The sequence below is a fragment of the Littorina saxatilis genome, linkage group LG3 (genome assembly GCF_037325665.1).
Source record: "Littorina saxatilis isolate snail1 linkage group LG3, US_GU_Lsax_2.0, whole genome shotgun sequence".
NCBI lineage: Eukaryota > Metazoa > Mollusca > Gastropoda > Littorinimorpha > Littorinidae > Littorina > Littorina saxatilis.
In genome coordinates this window covers 57464957-57478664 of record NC_090247.1, presented here as the reverse complement: position 1 = coordinate 57478664, position 13708 = coordinate 57464957, and the positions used below count along the sequence as shown (strand labels likewise).

At 44.4% G+C, this 13708-nt stretch overlaps 1 protein-coding gene across 2 annotated transcripts; it reads right to left on the bottom strand.

The window, feature by feature from the left end:
* Positions 1–201: 201 nt before the first annotated feature.
* Positions 202–10018, bottom strand: LOC138962758 (terminal nucleotidyltransferase 5C-like). Of its 2 annotated transcripts, none has more exons than XM_070334707.1 (2): positions 9381–10018; positions 202–4734 (listed from the first exon to the last, which is right to left on the bottom strand). In XM_070334707.1, the coding sequence occupies exon 2, from the start codon at positions 4695–4697 to the stop codon at positions 3459–3461; it is 1239 nt and encodes a 412-aa protein (XP_070190808.1). In that variant the 5' UTR covers positions 4698–4734; positions 9381–10018; the 3' UTR covers positions 202–3458. The 2 variants fall into 2 exon arrangements, with proteins under 2 accessions (XP_070190808.1, XP_070190809.1); XM_070334708.1 differs by lacking the exon at positions 9381–10018 and adding an exon at positions 5038–5096.
* Between the last annotated feature and the right edge of the window lie 3690 nt (positions 10019–13708).

Here is a 13708-nt window from a genome sequence, read left to right as displayed (position 1 = left end):
TGTATATATTATATACAAGCCTGGCTGCTTTCTGTGCATAAAGGGAATTATGTGATGAATTAATTTGATTTTGTAAATGACACCTATGTCAAACCTAGGTCAATCTGACATTAATCGCAAAGAGACAATCTACCATTCTGTACATAACGCATGGTACTTATAGTCTAGCATTTGGGGGGGGGGGGGGGGGGGGGGTGGGGGTGGTGGTGGTGGTGGAAGAGAGATGAGTTTGTACTCCTATCGACCTATGCATGTGAAGAAAAAAAAACACCCAAAAAACACTATCTACCATTCTGTACCAAACACATGGTACTTAGTCTAGTGGTGGGAGAGAGATGAGTTTGTACTCATATATATATGTAAAAATCCCCCCCCCCAAAAAAAACATACCATTCTGTACATGTACGCATGGTACTTATAGCCTAGTATTTTTCCACAAGCAACCTATAAAGAAAAACATCTGGCTGCAGTCCTACATCAGGTATATTATTCAGGTGCCTATGCTGTTGAAGTGTACCATACGCATAATGTACACCACAGGCAAACACCATGTGCAGATATTCGCCCAATGGTGCTGAGGAATAGAAACCTAACCCTCCTGGCATTTCAGGGAGCCTATTGCATTCATTGTTTTAACAGGATTGTGTCTGGTGGTCACAATTGTACTTCTCCTTGTGGGCCGCGAGAATCATGACTTTGCATGACTGTGACATCACTTTAACAGTTGATGATATAAGAATCTGTTGAAACTAATGAGCCCTTTCTCTCACATACATGTTTGAAAACATCAGCTGCAGATAGAATTCATGACAGACAGTATGACTGGGTTTCTTCTTTGGGGTTGGGGAGCCAATATGACACTTCAGTAATATCAATCCAAACACGATCAATGAATAGCATAACTACCCACTGGAATAAAACATTCAGTTTTACTCAAAATTAAGTCTACAACTTTTAAAGAACTTTAAATTCTGAAGCTATCAAGACCTGTAATGAAACTGTACATGTTTATCTATTGGAAACGGGGATTTTAATCTATACACAGAACTACGTATGCAATACAAATAAGTTCCAACAATTGAACATTCTTCTCATTGTCACTTGAAGTTGGACTTAAAAAAACACAGAGAAAACCCCCAGAAAAAAAAGGAACTTACTGTGAGTCACAGAAGTTCTATGAAGTTTAATTATAGCTCTGCTGTTCCCTTCTTGAAGCTAGAGACAGCCAACTTAAGGTTTTGTGCTTCAGATAATGACAGCTTAGTGAAGCCATGTGGATCCATAATTTCTAATTATAAGAATGGTAATCACGACATTGCACAAGCTATACAATGGACATTACAATACATATGTAATGAAAAAATTAGCCACACTTCAACTTCTATCATACATATTATCTTATCCAGGCACAGAACACTACACAATACATGGTATCATAGTGTTATAATATAATCTTTTTCATGAATAATATCTTTTTTTTTTCTCCATGAAAAGAAATCACCAGCACCGCCACTAAGCAACAATATATAAGGCAAAATGCAATTGTCCAAAATTAATGCAACCGTATCATGTGGAAAACAAGCATGCACCTCATTTTCATTAACCTTTGATGGATAAGCTAGTAGTTAGTAGTAAGTACTTTTGAACAAATTGTATCACAAATTCATAGCACTGTGTTCGACTGAGAATGACAAGTATCCAAAACATAATTAGTGGTGCGTGAACAAAAGTTGACACAACTAGATTTTTTACGGTTATGCAACCCTATTAATGGTCACTTCCCTACTGGTCACTAATCTTAGGCCATACAGTGATTCACTGCTCATTGGAAGAACTCCACACTGTAAGCACTTCAGACCAGTTCGGGAACAGTTCAGGGCTACTTATCCTTACACTTCACCTAGTTAGTGACAAAGTACGTCTTAGAGTACATGTATGTATACATGGAGATCACAGTGCTGTTTCACAAATCAGAGCTTTCACAGAAAACTACTCAAGATATTGTGGTTTTCATTTGTATACCTGACACTATAACGTGACTGCCACTGGCATTCACAATCATTGCAATGCAATAAACCGGTTTCTGCATTTGAGCTACAAATATTTGAGACAGGACAAAAATTGTATGCACAGCCCAGAAAGTTTTCAATCCGAGTTCAGACAATATGATTATCATGAATTCAAAACACTTGTTTTGTTTGTTTCATCCATCTCAGTTTCCAGTTTTCTTGACAGTTAATAAACAATGCTACATAATAGAATATAATTCAATCTAACTATAAATTACTTAAGCTTACATAAGTTACAAGACTTAGCTTTGCTCACTGATACTGATAGTGATGCTGTTCTGAAGATTTCAGATACAGCTTCTTCAACTGTGACATTTAATTGAAAAATGCGTTTCTTTCGATACCATATTGTCATCTGATTCTGATGATACTTGTTCAAATGTAATACATTCCGAGTACACAAAATCTGTGAAGTACACTGAAACATTGCTATTGCATACTATTTTCACTAATGTACTCCATATTCATTATTTACTCATGCATACAATACATTTTCTATTCATCCATGCAGTTTCCTGTAACTGTAAAACAGGATCTGGGCAAGTTCAAAAGGTCAGTAACACTATAGCAACCAAAAGTTCAAATCATCTTTAATTTCTATGAACACTAGCAGTTTTTGTTCACAGTTTAAATAGTTTTCAACAAAACTGTTACAAAGCAAAGCAGAGATAAACTTTTCCTCTCATGTGGTTCATTCAACTTTTAGTTCTCCACCAATCTCACACACGGGCACTGCGCATTTCACAAAACTTGGAAAGTCAATAATTTACGCTGTTTAGGAAAATTCACCCTGCACTCATTCAATCCTATCAGTCCAAGACCTGTACTGAACAGCCGCAACATGGACAGTGAACAGTCAAACTGTCGCTGTAGCAAGTCAGCATTGGAATGAAATCAAATAAGCTGCATGAAATTAGTAAAACACTGCATTATTTCTTGTCAAGGGAGAGAATAGTCATGATCCTAGTTGCATTAAAGACAGTCAAGTGTATTTTGAGGGTGGTGACTGGCACATGTATACATTGCATTGTTTTGAGATTTCATTCATTTCATAATTTAGTGAAAATAATTTAGAATCAAGAGTGAACCGCGGAAAAAAGCAAAAACGATTTCAACTTACGTGTGGATCCGATACACATTTATATAACACATCACAAATTTTACAACGGAGGAACAGAAAAAGTTGGATGCCACAAAATGAAGATCCAGAAAACTTCCACTGTCTTTTGTTTTGTTTTTTTCAACAGAAGAACCAAAAATATGTTTTAGAATTTTTCTCCATCACACATGAAATGACGCGCAAAAACTGTGGACCCCTCCTCCTGAATTTCAGTTCCAATTTCAAACCGACATCCGTCACACTCACACATTAGACCCGATACAGAAGCACTAGGAACATGTGAGGTAGGGTGGGCAAAAAGGACATGAAGAGGAGTTGCTGATCTGGTGGCCGAACGTGGAAGATGGTGCGGCATAGCTGTAGTACTGGCTGCCGTTGGTACCACTAGCGAAGGGACCGTAGAACACCTGATCGATCACCAAGTTGTTAAGCTGGTCAAGTTCGTGGAGCTCAATACATTTCACCTGCGCCTTGCGCTCCTGCGTCATCAACACGGTGTAGGCAAGCTGGTGGATGAGGTTGAGCGTTTGCCGTCGCTCGTGCCCCATCAGACAGATGGTACTCTCATCGACCACACCGTACAACGTCATCAGGTACTGGTACTTTGTGTTCTCGTCACACCCAAAGTGGTTGGCCAGGTAGGCCTCCAGTTTCTGTCTCTGCTGGTTGATGTCACTGAAGTCGATGAAGAAGCGCGAACACATGTACCTCTCCATGGTGCGAATGTCCACATCCTCAGCAGGCACAAAGTCCTTCACCAACAGATTGCAGTACTTCAGCAGCCCACCACCGCGGATCTCCTCTGGGTTGCGTGTGGCGATCAGCTTTTTGTCGAGATGGTACCACGCTTCACTGAAATCCCCGTACACACTCTCGGCCACAACGGTAGGGTAGAAGTGCTCGGTCATGGGGGCCTGAGAGATGTCGTAGAAAGTCAAGAGGCTGTCCAGGATGACCTGGAAGGAGTCGACACTGAACTCAAACTGCCGCTTCATCTTGTCCACAAACTTGAGCTCCACGTTCTTCCGGGTCTTGTTGCAGAGGGAGATGAGACTCCAGCGGTCGCCGTGCTCGTTGCACACCTTGACCATCTTCTGCACGTAAGCCTCCTTCAGACTGCAGCTGCTCATCTTCTCCTTGTTCACGCCCTCGGGCAGAAAGTCCAGCAGGCACTCCAGGACGCAGTTGCGGATCTTCTGCAGTTCATTGTGGTTGATGAGGTCCACACCGAAAATGAGGTCCACATCGTTGAACTCCTGACAGGTGGAGCTGCCCAGGATGTAGCTAGCAGCCCCGCCGTTGAGACGCACATCGCGGACCTTGATGCCCTCCGAGGCCAGTTTCTCGCGCACCACTTGCACCAGTTCACACAGCTTGACGTCCAGGGTGGGGAAGTTGCCACGGCCGTGGATGGGCATCACGTCCTCCATCACCTCGTGCAGTCGCACCACCTGGTCGTAACACAGAACCTGAAAGCGGTTGCGGCAGTTGACGGCGGTGTTGGCCATGGTGGAAACAGCGGTGAGCTGAGGGCTAGCGGCGTATCTGCAAGCAGACAGAAATGAACAATACGTTAGACACTGAAAGCTGTGCGTGTCTTATAGTGTGTGAGTGCTCGTGTAGCCCTAGCAGCGTGCACTCTTTACCTTGCGGCATCTGCCACCAGGCACTAGTGACACTGACACACTACACTTCTTCAGCAGATTTGTGCAAATACGGCAGATTGTCAAGTCACCCAAGCAAAAAAAAACTAACTCGCACTGTACAGTGTCCGTCCACGCTGTGCAAATTGATAAGCCGGTGTGAAATTTCTAGGCATGCAATGACAAAAATCTTAAAAACTGTCACCGTTGAGCAGACAGCAACAGCAGACCTTTCGAGAAACACGGCGACCTCGAGCGAAGAGAAGTATCAACTGACAGACTACTTGCCTCTGCTGTGTGCTTTCTCGCGCAAACAGCTGATCACTATTTTTAGAACCGCATTGATTGGCTAATACTGCTGCGGTGTCGGAGTGTGGTGAAACCGAAAGCTGAACGTTGAATATGCGAAGCAAACGTTATCTTCTCGATTTTCTGCTAACGCAAGCAGCAGATAGCAACTGTAACAATATGGTGTTTCGTTATTTCGATAGGATTGCGACTTCCAGAGAAGTTTTATGCAAGAAAAGCCAGTCCATACGGTAGATGTGCGGGCAAAGAGAGACAACTCCGGTTAAAACCGGATCGTGTTGATCAGTAAGCAGACGACAGCCCTTCCACAGTCACTTCTGCGTCGGTGAAACGTATCTTCTCTCTGTTGGGTAACATACTGTTCTTGTTTAAACTTGTTTTGAGCCAAATTTAATCTCAAATTCTCAGTAAACTAGAAATAATTATAGTGATACACAATATTTGCATTACCGGCTGGTGAAAATTCACTGTGACGACGAAGTTCGTGATTGTAGCTTCAAATCCGAATCCCGGCTATATCGAGCGCTTTGGCATTACAGCCGGCGAAGAACTGAAACAGCTGTTTCGTGACCGGTGTGACAACTTGTACACCGTATGAATTTCAAATGACACTGCAGCGTAAAATGGTTGTAGTTTTAAGCTTTTTCGGTTGACAAATTAACGATTAACCTGGCAATATCCAGTAAATGCGCGATATGGGGACTCGGGGGCTAATTTAGCACATTCAGACATTGCTTACTCAGTTACTTTCAAAATAATAATTGTGATGTCTTGAACATTACATGAGTGAAGCCCGCAAGGAAGTCGTTCACGAACTGAGTTGGCAATGGACAGCTTAGAGTGGAAAATTACTATTGCTGTGTTGTTTTTTACCCCGATGACAAATTTTAGCTATTTTTGTTCAGATATCTGTAGGCCTACCCCCTGGCATGGTATGAGTGACTGTCCCACATGCACACTTGACACGCTGCGTATTTTATCATATTTTTTGCTGTACCTGCATCATAACGGACGCAACGGACGTTCTACGATGACTGAGGGCCGATGATTGATATGTTTCACAACCGGCGAAACCACTTTTCTCTGAACACGACCAAACTTCCATGAAAACCGTGTATCATTATTGATCAGAGACCTCACTCATGTACACCATCATGTAGGCTACACTAGTCGCAGTGAAAAATAAAACCGTCGCATGCGAGTGTTGCCCTTATTTTAAGAAACACATAATTATGCCTAAAATCATGCCTCGTATCTCATTGTTTCGATTCAGGATGCTTGTAATTTTTACTTCATTTTACCAGCCCTAATCCGAGGCAGATCTTCAGGCTATTCTTCAAAACTCTTATAATAGTATAAGTTATGATTCGCATCTCTCCGTAAAACCCTTTCAAATAGCCTTTTCCACATGTTTCCATTGATCATGCTGAGAATATATTAACATCATGTGTTTGCTTGTTTCCGATAAAAAATAAGAGCAACTAAACGGACACGAGGAACAGTTGTGTGGGTGGGCACATTATTTTACTACCATTCAGTCAGTCGAAAATAGACCTAGCTACATGTGAGCAGAACTGGTATCAAACCGGAACGTGACTGGAACGCTATTGTGAACAAATCAGATAAAGTGAATGACATCAACCCAACAAAAATCTATCTTAAAAGTTAAATACGTTTAACTGAACACGTGCCGGTCCACCTGAGTACGTACAGTCCGGCCCAGCTTACCTTATCGGCCTACGACCGGGCTACGGTCAATGCCAGGGACGGGCTGGGTATTACAGTGGTTCAAGTGTATGTGTCGCGGAATAGAATTTCTATGTAATATCGACAACCGCTGTAATCCCCGCTGTGAGATGGTGACGTCAACTTGGTGAAATCCCCTTGTGTAATCCCTTCTTATGGTCTCGGTGGTGGAATGTTTAATCTGTAGAACTCATTTGCTTTGATGACACACACACACACACTGCCACAGAGAGAGAGAGAGAGAGAGAGAGAGAGAGAGAGAGAGAGAGAGAGAGAGAGAGAGAGAGAGAGAGAGAGAGAGAGAGAGAGAGAGAGAGAGAGAGAGAGAGAGAGAGAGAGAGAGAGAGAGAGAGAGAGAGAGAGATCGATCAAATCAAATTTTATTTTACGAGGGTTGTGGCATAAGCAATATAAACGAGCTTCTTTTCAACCAGCCCTCGCCCAGAGAGGGACTATTCTAATCTTAGACAGAGAGAGAGAGAGAGAGAGAGAGAGAGAGAGAGAGAGAGAGAGAGAGAGAGAGAGAGAGAGAGAGAGAGAGAAAATTCATGCCAGGTCTAGTAAACCGACTTCGCTTGAGCTAGACCGAGAGTCGGGTCAACCCGGCCTGTGTTCAGGTGTTCTTGTTCGTGTGTCTTGGAGTCGTGCCAAGAGAATCACACAGATCGCATACTGATACACAATTGTTGACTACCCCCCGCGGGTTAGGGGGAAGAATTTACCCGATGCTCCCCAGCATGTCGTAAGAGGCGAGATTCTGTTTCTCATTTTACACTTGTTAATGTTTCTTGTATAGAATATAGTCAATTTTTGTAAAGATTTTAGTCAAGCAGTATGTAAGAAGTGTTAAGTCCTTTGTACTGGAAACTTGCATTCTCAGTCCCAGTAAGGTATTAAATACATTTTACTGCGTTGCAAGCCCCTGGAGCAAATTTTTGATTAGTGCTTTTGTGAACAAGAAACAATTGACAAGTGGCTCTATCCCATCTCCCCCCTTTCCCCGTCGCGATACAACCTTCGTGGTTGAAAACGACGTTAAACACCAAATAAAGAAAGAATTGTTGACTACCCCACCACCTACATTTGACCTACCTATAGTCTCATGTGTAGACTACGCTGCGAGGTAATAATGCACGTACATATCGTTACGTAACGGTTCTTACCGAACTTTACTAGCAGAATGAACTTAGTTCTACATGTATATATATATATAATGACGTTAGTGGTCGTCTTTATAACAGCAGTCAGTCGAGCGAGAGAGAGAGAGAGAGAGAGAGAGAGAGAGAGAGAGAGAGAGAGAGAGAGAGAGAGAGAGAGAGAGAGAGAGAGCGCGCGCATTGCAACGAAAGTGGTAGCGTACGAGAGAGACCCGACAGACAGACAGTCGATGGCAGTGTGACCGAATTCGCCGCCTGGAACTGAGAAGCGCTCACCGTAATCAGTGCGCACGGAGTTCATGCTTGCAGCGTAAAAGGTTGCGGCGCTCTTGGCCTAACACCAAGGCAAACAGGATCTCTAAAACTCGGTACGGTTGCACATTGCCGCCACGACCAGCTTCTTTGCGCCAATGTCACGAGCAAACACTGACAGAGGTGCGTGCATGTGTGTGTTTGTACGTACGCGCGGCTTGGAAGGGGGGGGGGGGGGGGGGAGGGAAGATAACTATGTGAACCTGAGCTAGATAGTGGATGGATACCTAGCTACGTTTTTTTACTGGTATTCAATAACTCGTTCAAAATGTTAGTCGGGTTATCCTGCATACACGTCAATATTGATGAGATCTATAGGCCTACCTTGTCAAAAATATTCGCCATTTCATTGCCTGTGCCACTCACAGTATCATTGTCACTGATATTTGGCAAAAACGCAAGAGAGAAAAAAAAAGAGAAAAAAAGAAGACAGAAAAAAAGAAGACTGAAAAAGAAAAAGAAGCAGGTGTTAGTGTCGCATTCACAAACTCGTCGAAATATCTTGCCTTGATCTTGACCTTCAGTAACTTGCCATGTGTATCCTCAGTGCTCGTGCAGCAGACGCTATCGGAGTACTCAGTAAGACAAGTCTTTCACTAGCAGGTAACAGTTGCCATTAGACAATTCAACCATGGCACATCTGCCTGTTTTGTTATCTTTTTCGTCCACCAACGCGATTGACTAATCCTGCATGCAATCTATGGCGGCAGACATCGCTGACGCTGTGTTCCTTTCCATGCCGTGAATCGAATCACCGCGTTGACAAAAAATACGTCACCGCACGCATTTGTGATGTCATCAGTCCGCTTAGAACTACAGTCAATCAGGTTTTCGCACTTTGCCACCGAGTTTGAAGAAACCAAAATTATTCACGGCTCATTTTCTGTCATGATACTTATCGGTGATTGAATTGAGCATATGGGTTGAATAGAAATGAAACTGAACGACAGAGAGAGAGAGAGAGAGAGAGAGAGAGAGAGAGAGAGAGAGAGAGAGAGAGAATAAGAATATCTTTCCCACTCACCTTAGCTAATTTCTTCAGTCGTCACAGCTTAAGACAATGCGATACCTGCTGTTACTTTCTCATGCCGAACGGGTTATCAGCAGGCAAACAGCTCACAATGTCCACGAGATCTTTTCACTCGATGAAATCCACGGAACGAAATTCACGTTCTGAGAGTGCAAGCGAAGACGTCCAATCTCACCGGTGACTGCCGCTAGAGTGCAAAAAGCAAGGCAGAAGGAAAAGTTTGTAGATGTTGCAAGAAGAAGAAGGCAGGAGAGAAAATTTCCCCTGGCTGGGCTGTTTGCCAAAGCTGTTTGGGAAGGAAAAGGCCAATGGCAGGATAAAGAGATGCAGACAGAAGCGTGGTAGGTGACGACTGTGCTGGGTGCTGACTGCCAAAGCTTCTGACGCTCACTGCGCCTTTTCTCACGATGATGGATGCCTCGCCGCAGGGCCTCGTGTTATTTCGGGAAACACGGTGGCTACGCGCGTGAGCTTACGAGCTCATTCATGACACCGACTCGGCGCGCAGTCCAAAGGAAAGGCCAGCGGTTGTGGATTGTGGTTTTGCGTCACGGCGAAAATGGACGATCGATTTTTTCCCCCAGCGGCCGGCCCAGACAGCGGCAAGCCCACAACAAGTCTTCCTCAGTGCGATCGATAGAATCTCATTAATACTCACTATATATTCCATATAAGGGCAGGACTTTTCCGCCGAAAGAGGAGGGTTGCCCGGGCGACGGGCTACGTTTCACTGTCGTCACAGCGCCACTGACCAATCGATGACATTATCAGCGAGACTGTTGTTGGCGAGATTTTGTGAATGGTGTTTACCAGAATCTGTCTCGGGCCCATATTGATGCCTTGTTGAGCACTGCTAAATCAGTCGGTTCCCGTCAGTCCCAGTCAGTGCCTGAAAGCGGCGTTTCGGGCAGCCTTTGACTGACCCGCGATTGCAGGACCGACTCGAGTCGCCCGGCCCGGGTTGACCCTGTCCATATGCCATTCAGTGTAAAACCGCGGCACACACTGACACACACACACACAACACACACACACACACACACACACACACACACACACACACACACACACACACACACACACACACTCAGTGTCAGCCAGGGACTGAGACAAACACCCGAACCGATACACACCGATCGGAACTGACACACCGCCGCGGGGCACACCCCTCTCCCACCACCACCACCCCCACCCCCACCCACACACCGCCACAGGTGACACACTAGCTCACTCACACAAGCCTCCATAGTTATTCAGTTTTGAGTGATTTTGAAGACGTGTTTTATTTCGACGTCGAGGTAAAATCTCATGTCGAAGTAAAGCTCAAAATTTCACGCGGGAGTCGAGGTATCCCACCATAAACACATACACTGGCACATTAGTACATACACACAGTGACACGCCGCCGGTTGTACCGACGGACACACAGGCTGACCGCACACGCACACACACACACACACACACACACACACACACACACACACACACACACACACGGGTACCACTCAAGTTACGCAGATCATGAGACACTGAGACGGATTCAGAGCTCAACGGCTGTCACAGACTCTTGAAAGAGGCACAGCAATTTCATGTGTGCCGCCTCCACCCCACCCCTTCTCTCGCGAGCCCTTCCCCGCGCCATCACTGACCGCAATGGCCGGCAACCGGGCCTTTTGAAGAGCGGCTAAAAAGGCTTCTCAAGTTCGGAGCATACAATCTCAAGGCACACCAGGCCGGGTGGATCACATCATTTTAAAGGGGGGGGGGGGGGGGGTCCAAATTTCCTGTGGGGACAATTCGACGACGCGAAGCGTTTAGTTGAGGGCTCGAAGCTTTCAAACCTCCTATGGGGGTCCGAGGGCATGCCCCCGGAAAATGTTGATAAAAACAAGGAGCCAAGAAACTTTCCCTAATACACCTTCCAAAAAGTAAATTTAAGAAGCCAAATTTGGATCAAAACAAGGGCAATTGACCGATCTGGTGTAACCTTAGCCAACAAATAACCCAACTACTTTTCAAAACCGTCACTTAGAAGAGTAAGACCGGCTCCTGGGGGGGTCCGGGGGCATGCCCCCCGGAAAATGTGGATACAAATCAAGGAAAATGGAGCAATCTGGTGCAATCTGAGCATCCGTTTTTCTTTATTTTCAAATTTATTTAGTTCTTCTATTTTTATTTATTTTTTATTTTTCATTTTTAGGCTGGGGGGGGGGGGGGGGGTTCCCGGAATTAAACCCCAGAACCCCCCCCCCCCCCCCCTGGATCCGCCCTTGCACACTGACAATTCAAGCTGTTACCGTATGTAGCTTCACCTGTTGCTTTTAAGTGTTTTGCAATATCCGTACATGCGCTTGCTGTTAACTTTGAACTGTTACTGACTTCAATTTTGATGAACGACTGCAGGTGTTCTCAGGCTCAGTGGTTGTTGGAAACACAAGGTGGTATTTCATACTGGTTGATGTGAGGGACACAGATCAAAAAGGAAAAAAAGCATGATGACAGCTAGCAAGAAAATAACATTCTGTGGAAACTGAAATTATTATTTAGCGTACGTTTCTTGGTCTTTCCTTGATTGAATCATTGACTGATTCTTGACTGTTTAAGACGCATGGGTCTTTGAATTCAAGTCTCTGTTAAAGCCATATGTACTCGATGACTATACACGCTAATTGCTTTACCAACAGCTGGAGACATGCTAAATTAAGTTCCCTGCAAAATATTGTGGTCTAGGACCCCTTCAATGTTGAGATATGTTAATTTTCATTTTGATCTGGATCGTCCTATTTATAGATTTGCCAACAGAGGTAGCGTTGACGCAAGGGAAATAACTCCGCGTCTTTGTTTACATCCAAAGTTTTTGAGACTCTAAAACAAGCTGTAATGCATGTATATGGTCCGCGCATGGCGACATATCGTCATTACATGGTCTTATGGTGCGTTTGACATCGATTATGGGCAAACTACACTTTGTAAACACGGGAGGGCGTACATATGCCTTTAAAGTCATGTTAGTTTTTGAAATGACGTGGAGGAGAACAGCGAAAGGAAGAAAAGATAGCCTGTTTCTCCCACCGTAGCCTGGCAAAAAAGCTATGCAAAAATGCGACGTAAGGAGGGGGCGTTAAACTCTCGGATAAGCGACACTTTGGACCAAATACGGCGGGGGCAGAGCCGGAGTAGGGGCAGAGCCGGGGGGCGTTGAACCTTGTCTCAGATCAAGATCAGTGATGCTTTTCGGATAAATCCAGAGAAACGATGGCATTTTCATTGAATTCTGGAAAGACAGCTGGATATGAATGATGAATGGAAAACAATCGCGTCTAATTTGCATAAACCGGCTTTCTTTCAATTTGAGATTATTTTCAGAGTAAACATAACTTTTTTTGTATTCACACACACACACACACACACACACATACACATACACACATACACACACTCATGTGCACGCACATGCACAGGCACAAAAACAAACTAACAGTACATGGAAAGCAATTGTACATGGCAGTTTTATTATCTCTATTAAATAGTATTATATTTCTGTTATTATTTGTTTAGTTAATTTCATTATCAATATTATTATGGTTGTTTATCTCTTTTGATTCGCCTAGAAGAACAGTGAAGATCAGCGAATAAGCTTTTTGGGGGTTTCTATTCTCTCTCTCTCTCTCTCTCTCTCTCTCTCTCTCTCTCTCTCTCTCTCTCTCTCTCTCTCTCTCTCTCTCTCTCTCTCTCTCTCTCTCTCTCTCTCTCTCTCTCCCCCCCCCCCCTCTCTCTCTGTGAAGACCGTTGCACCCTCCGGCACAACTGAAATAGCACTTTTATTTTCAGCATCATTTGCAATCCACAATTTCATACGTTGACATGACTCGCACCCGAAGGGAAAATGTACATGTCGTTTAATGTTTTAAGCGTGTGTGCATGTGTGTGTGTGTTTGTGTACGCGTACCTGCGTGAGTCTGTATGTGTGAGGACATGCTCTCAATAAACCTAATGACCTCCGGCACAACACATGTAACGTGCGTTGTTTTGCATTATCGTTTGTTTGCTTAACGCCCAGCCGACCACGAAGGGCCATATCAGGGCGGTGTTGCTTTGACATATAACGTGCGCCACACACAAGACAGAAGTCGCAGCACAGGCTTCATGTCTCACCCAGTCACATTATTCTGACACCGGACCAACCAGTCCTAGCACTTAACCCCATAATGCCAGACGCCAGGCGGAGCAGCCACTAGATTGCCAATTTTAAAGTCTTAGGTATGACCCGGCCGGGGTTCGAACCCACGACCTCCCGATCACGGGGCGGACGCCTTACCACT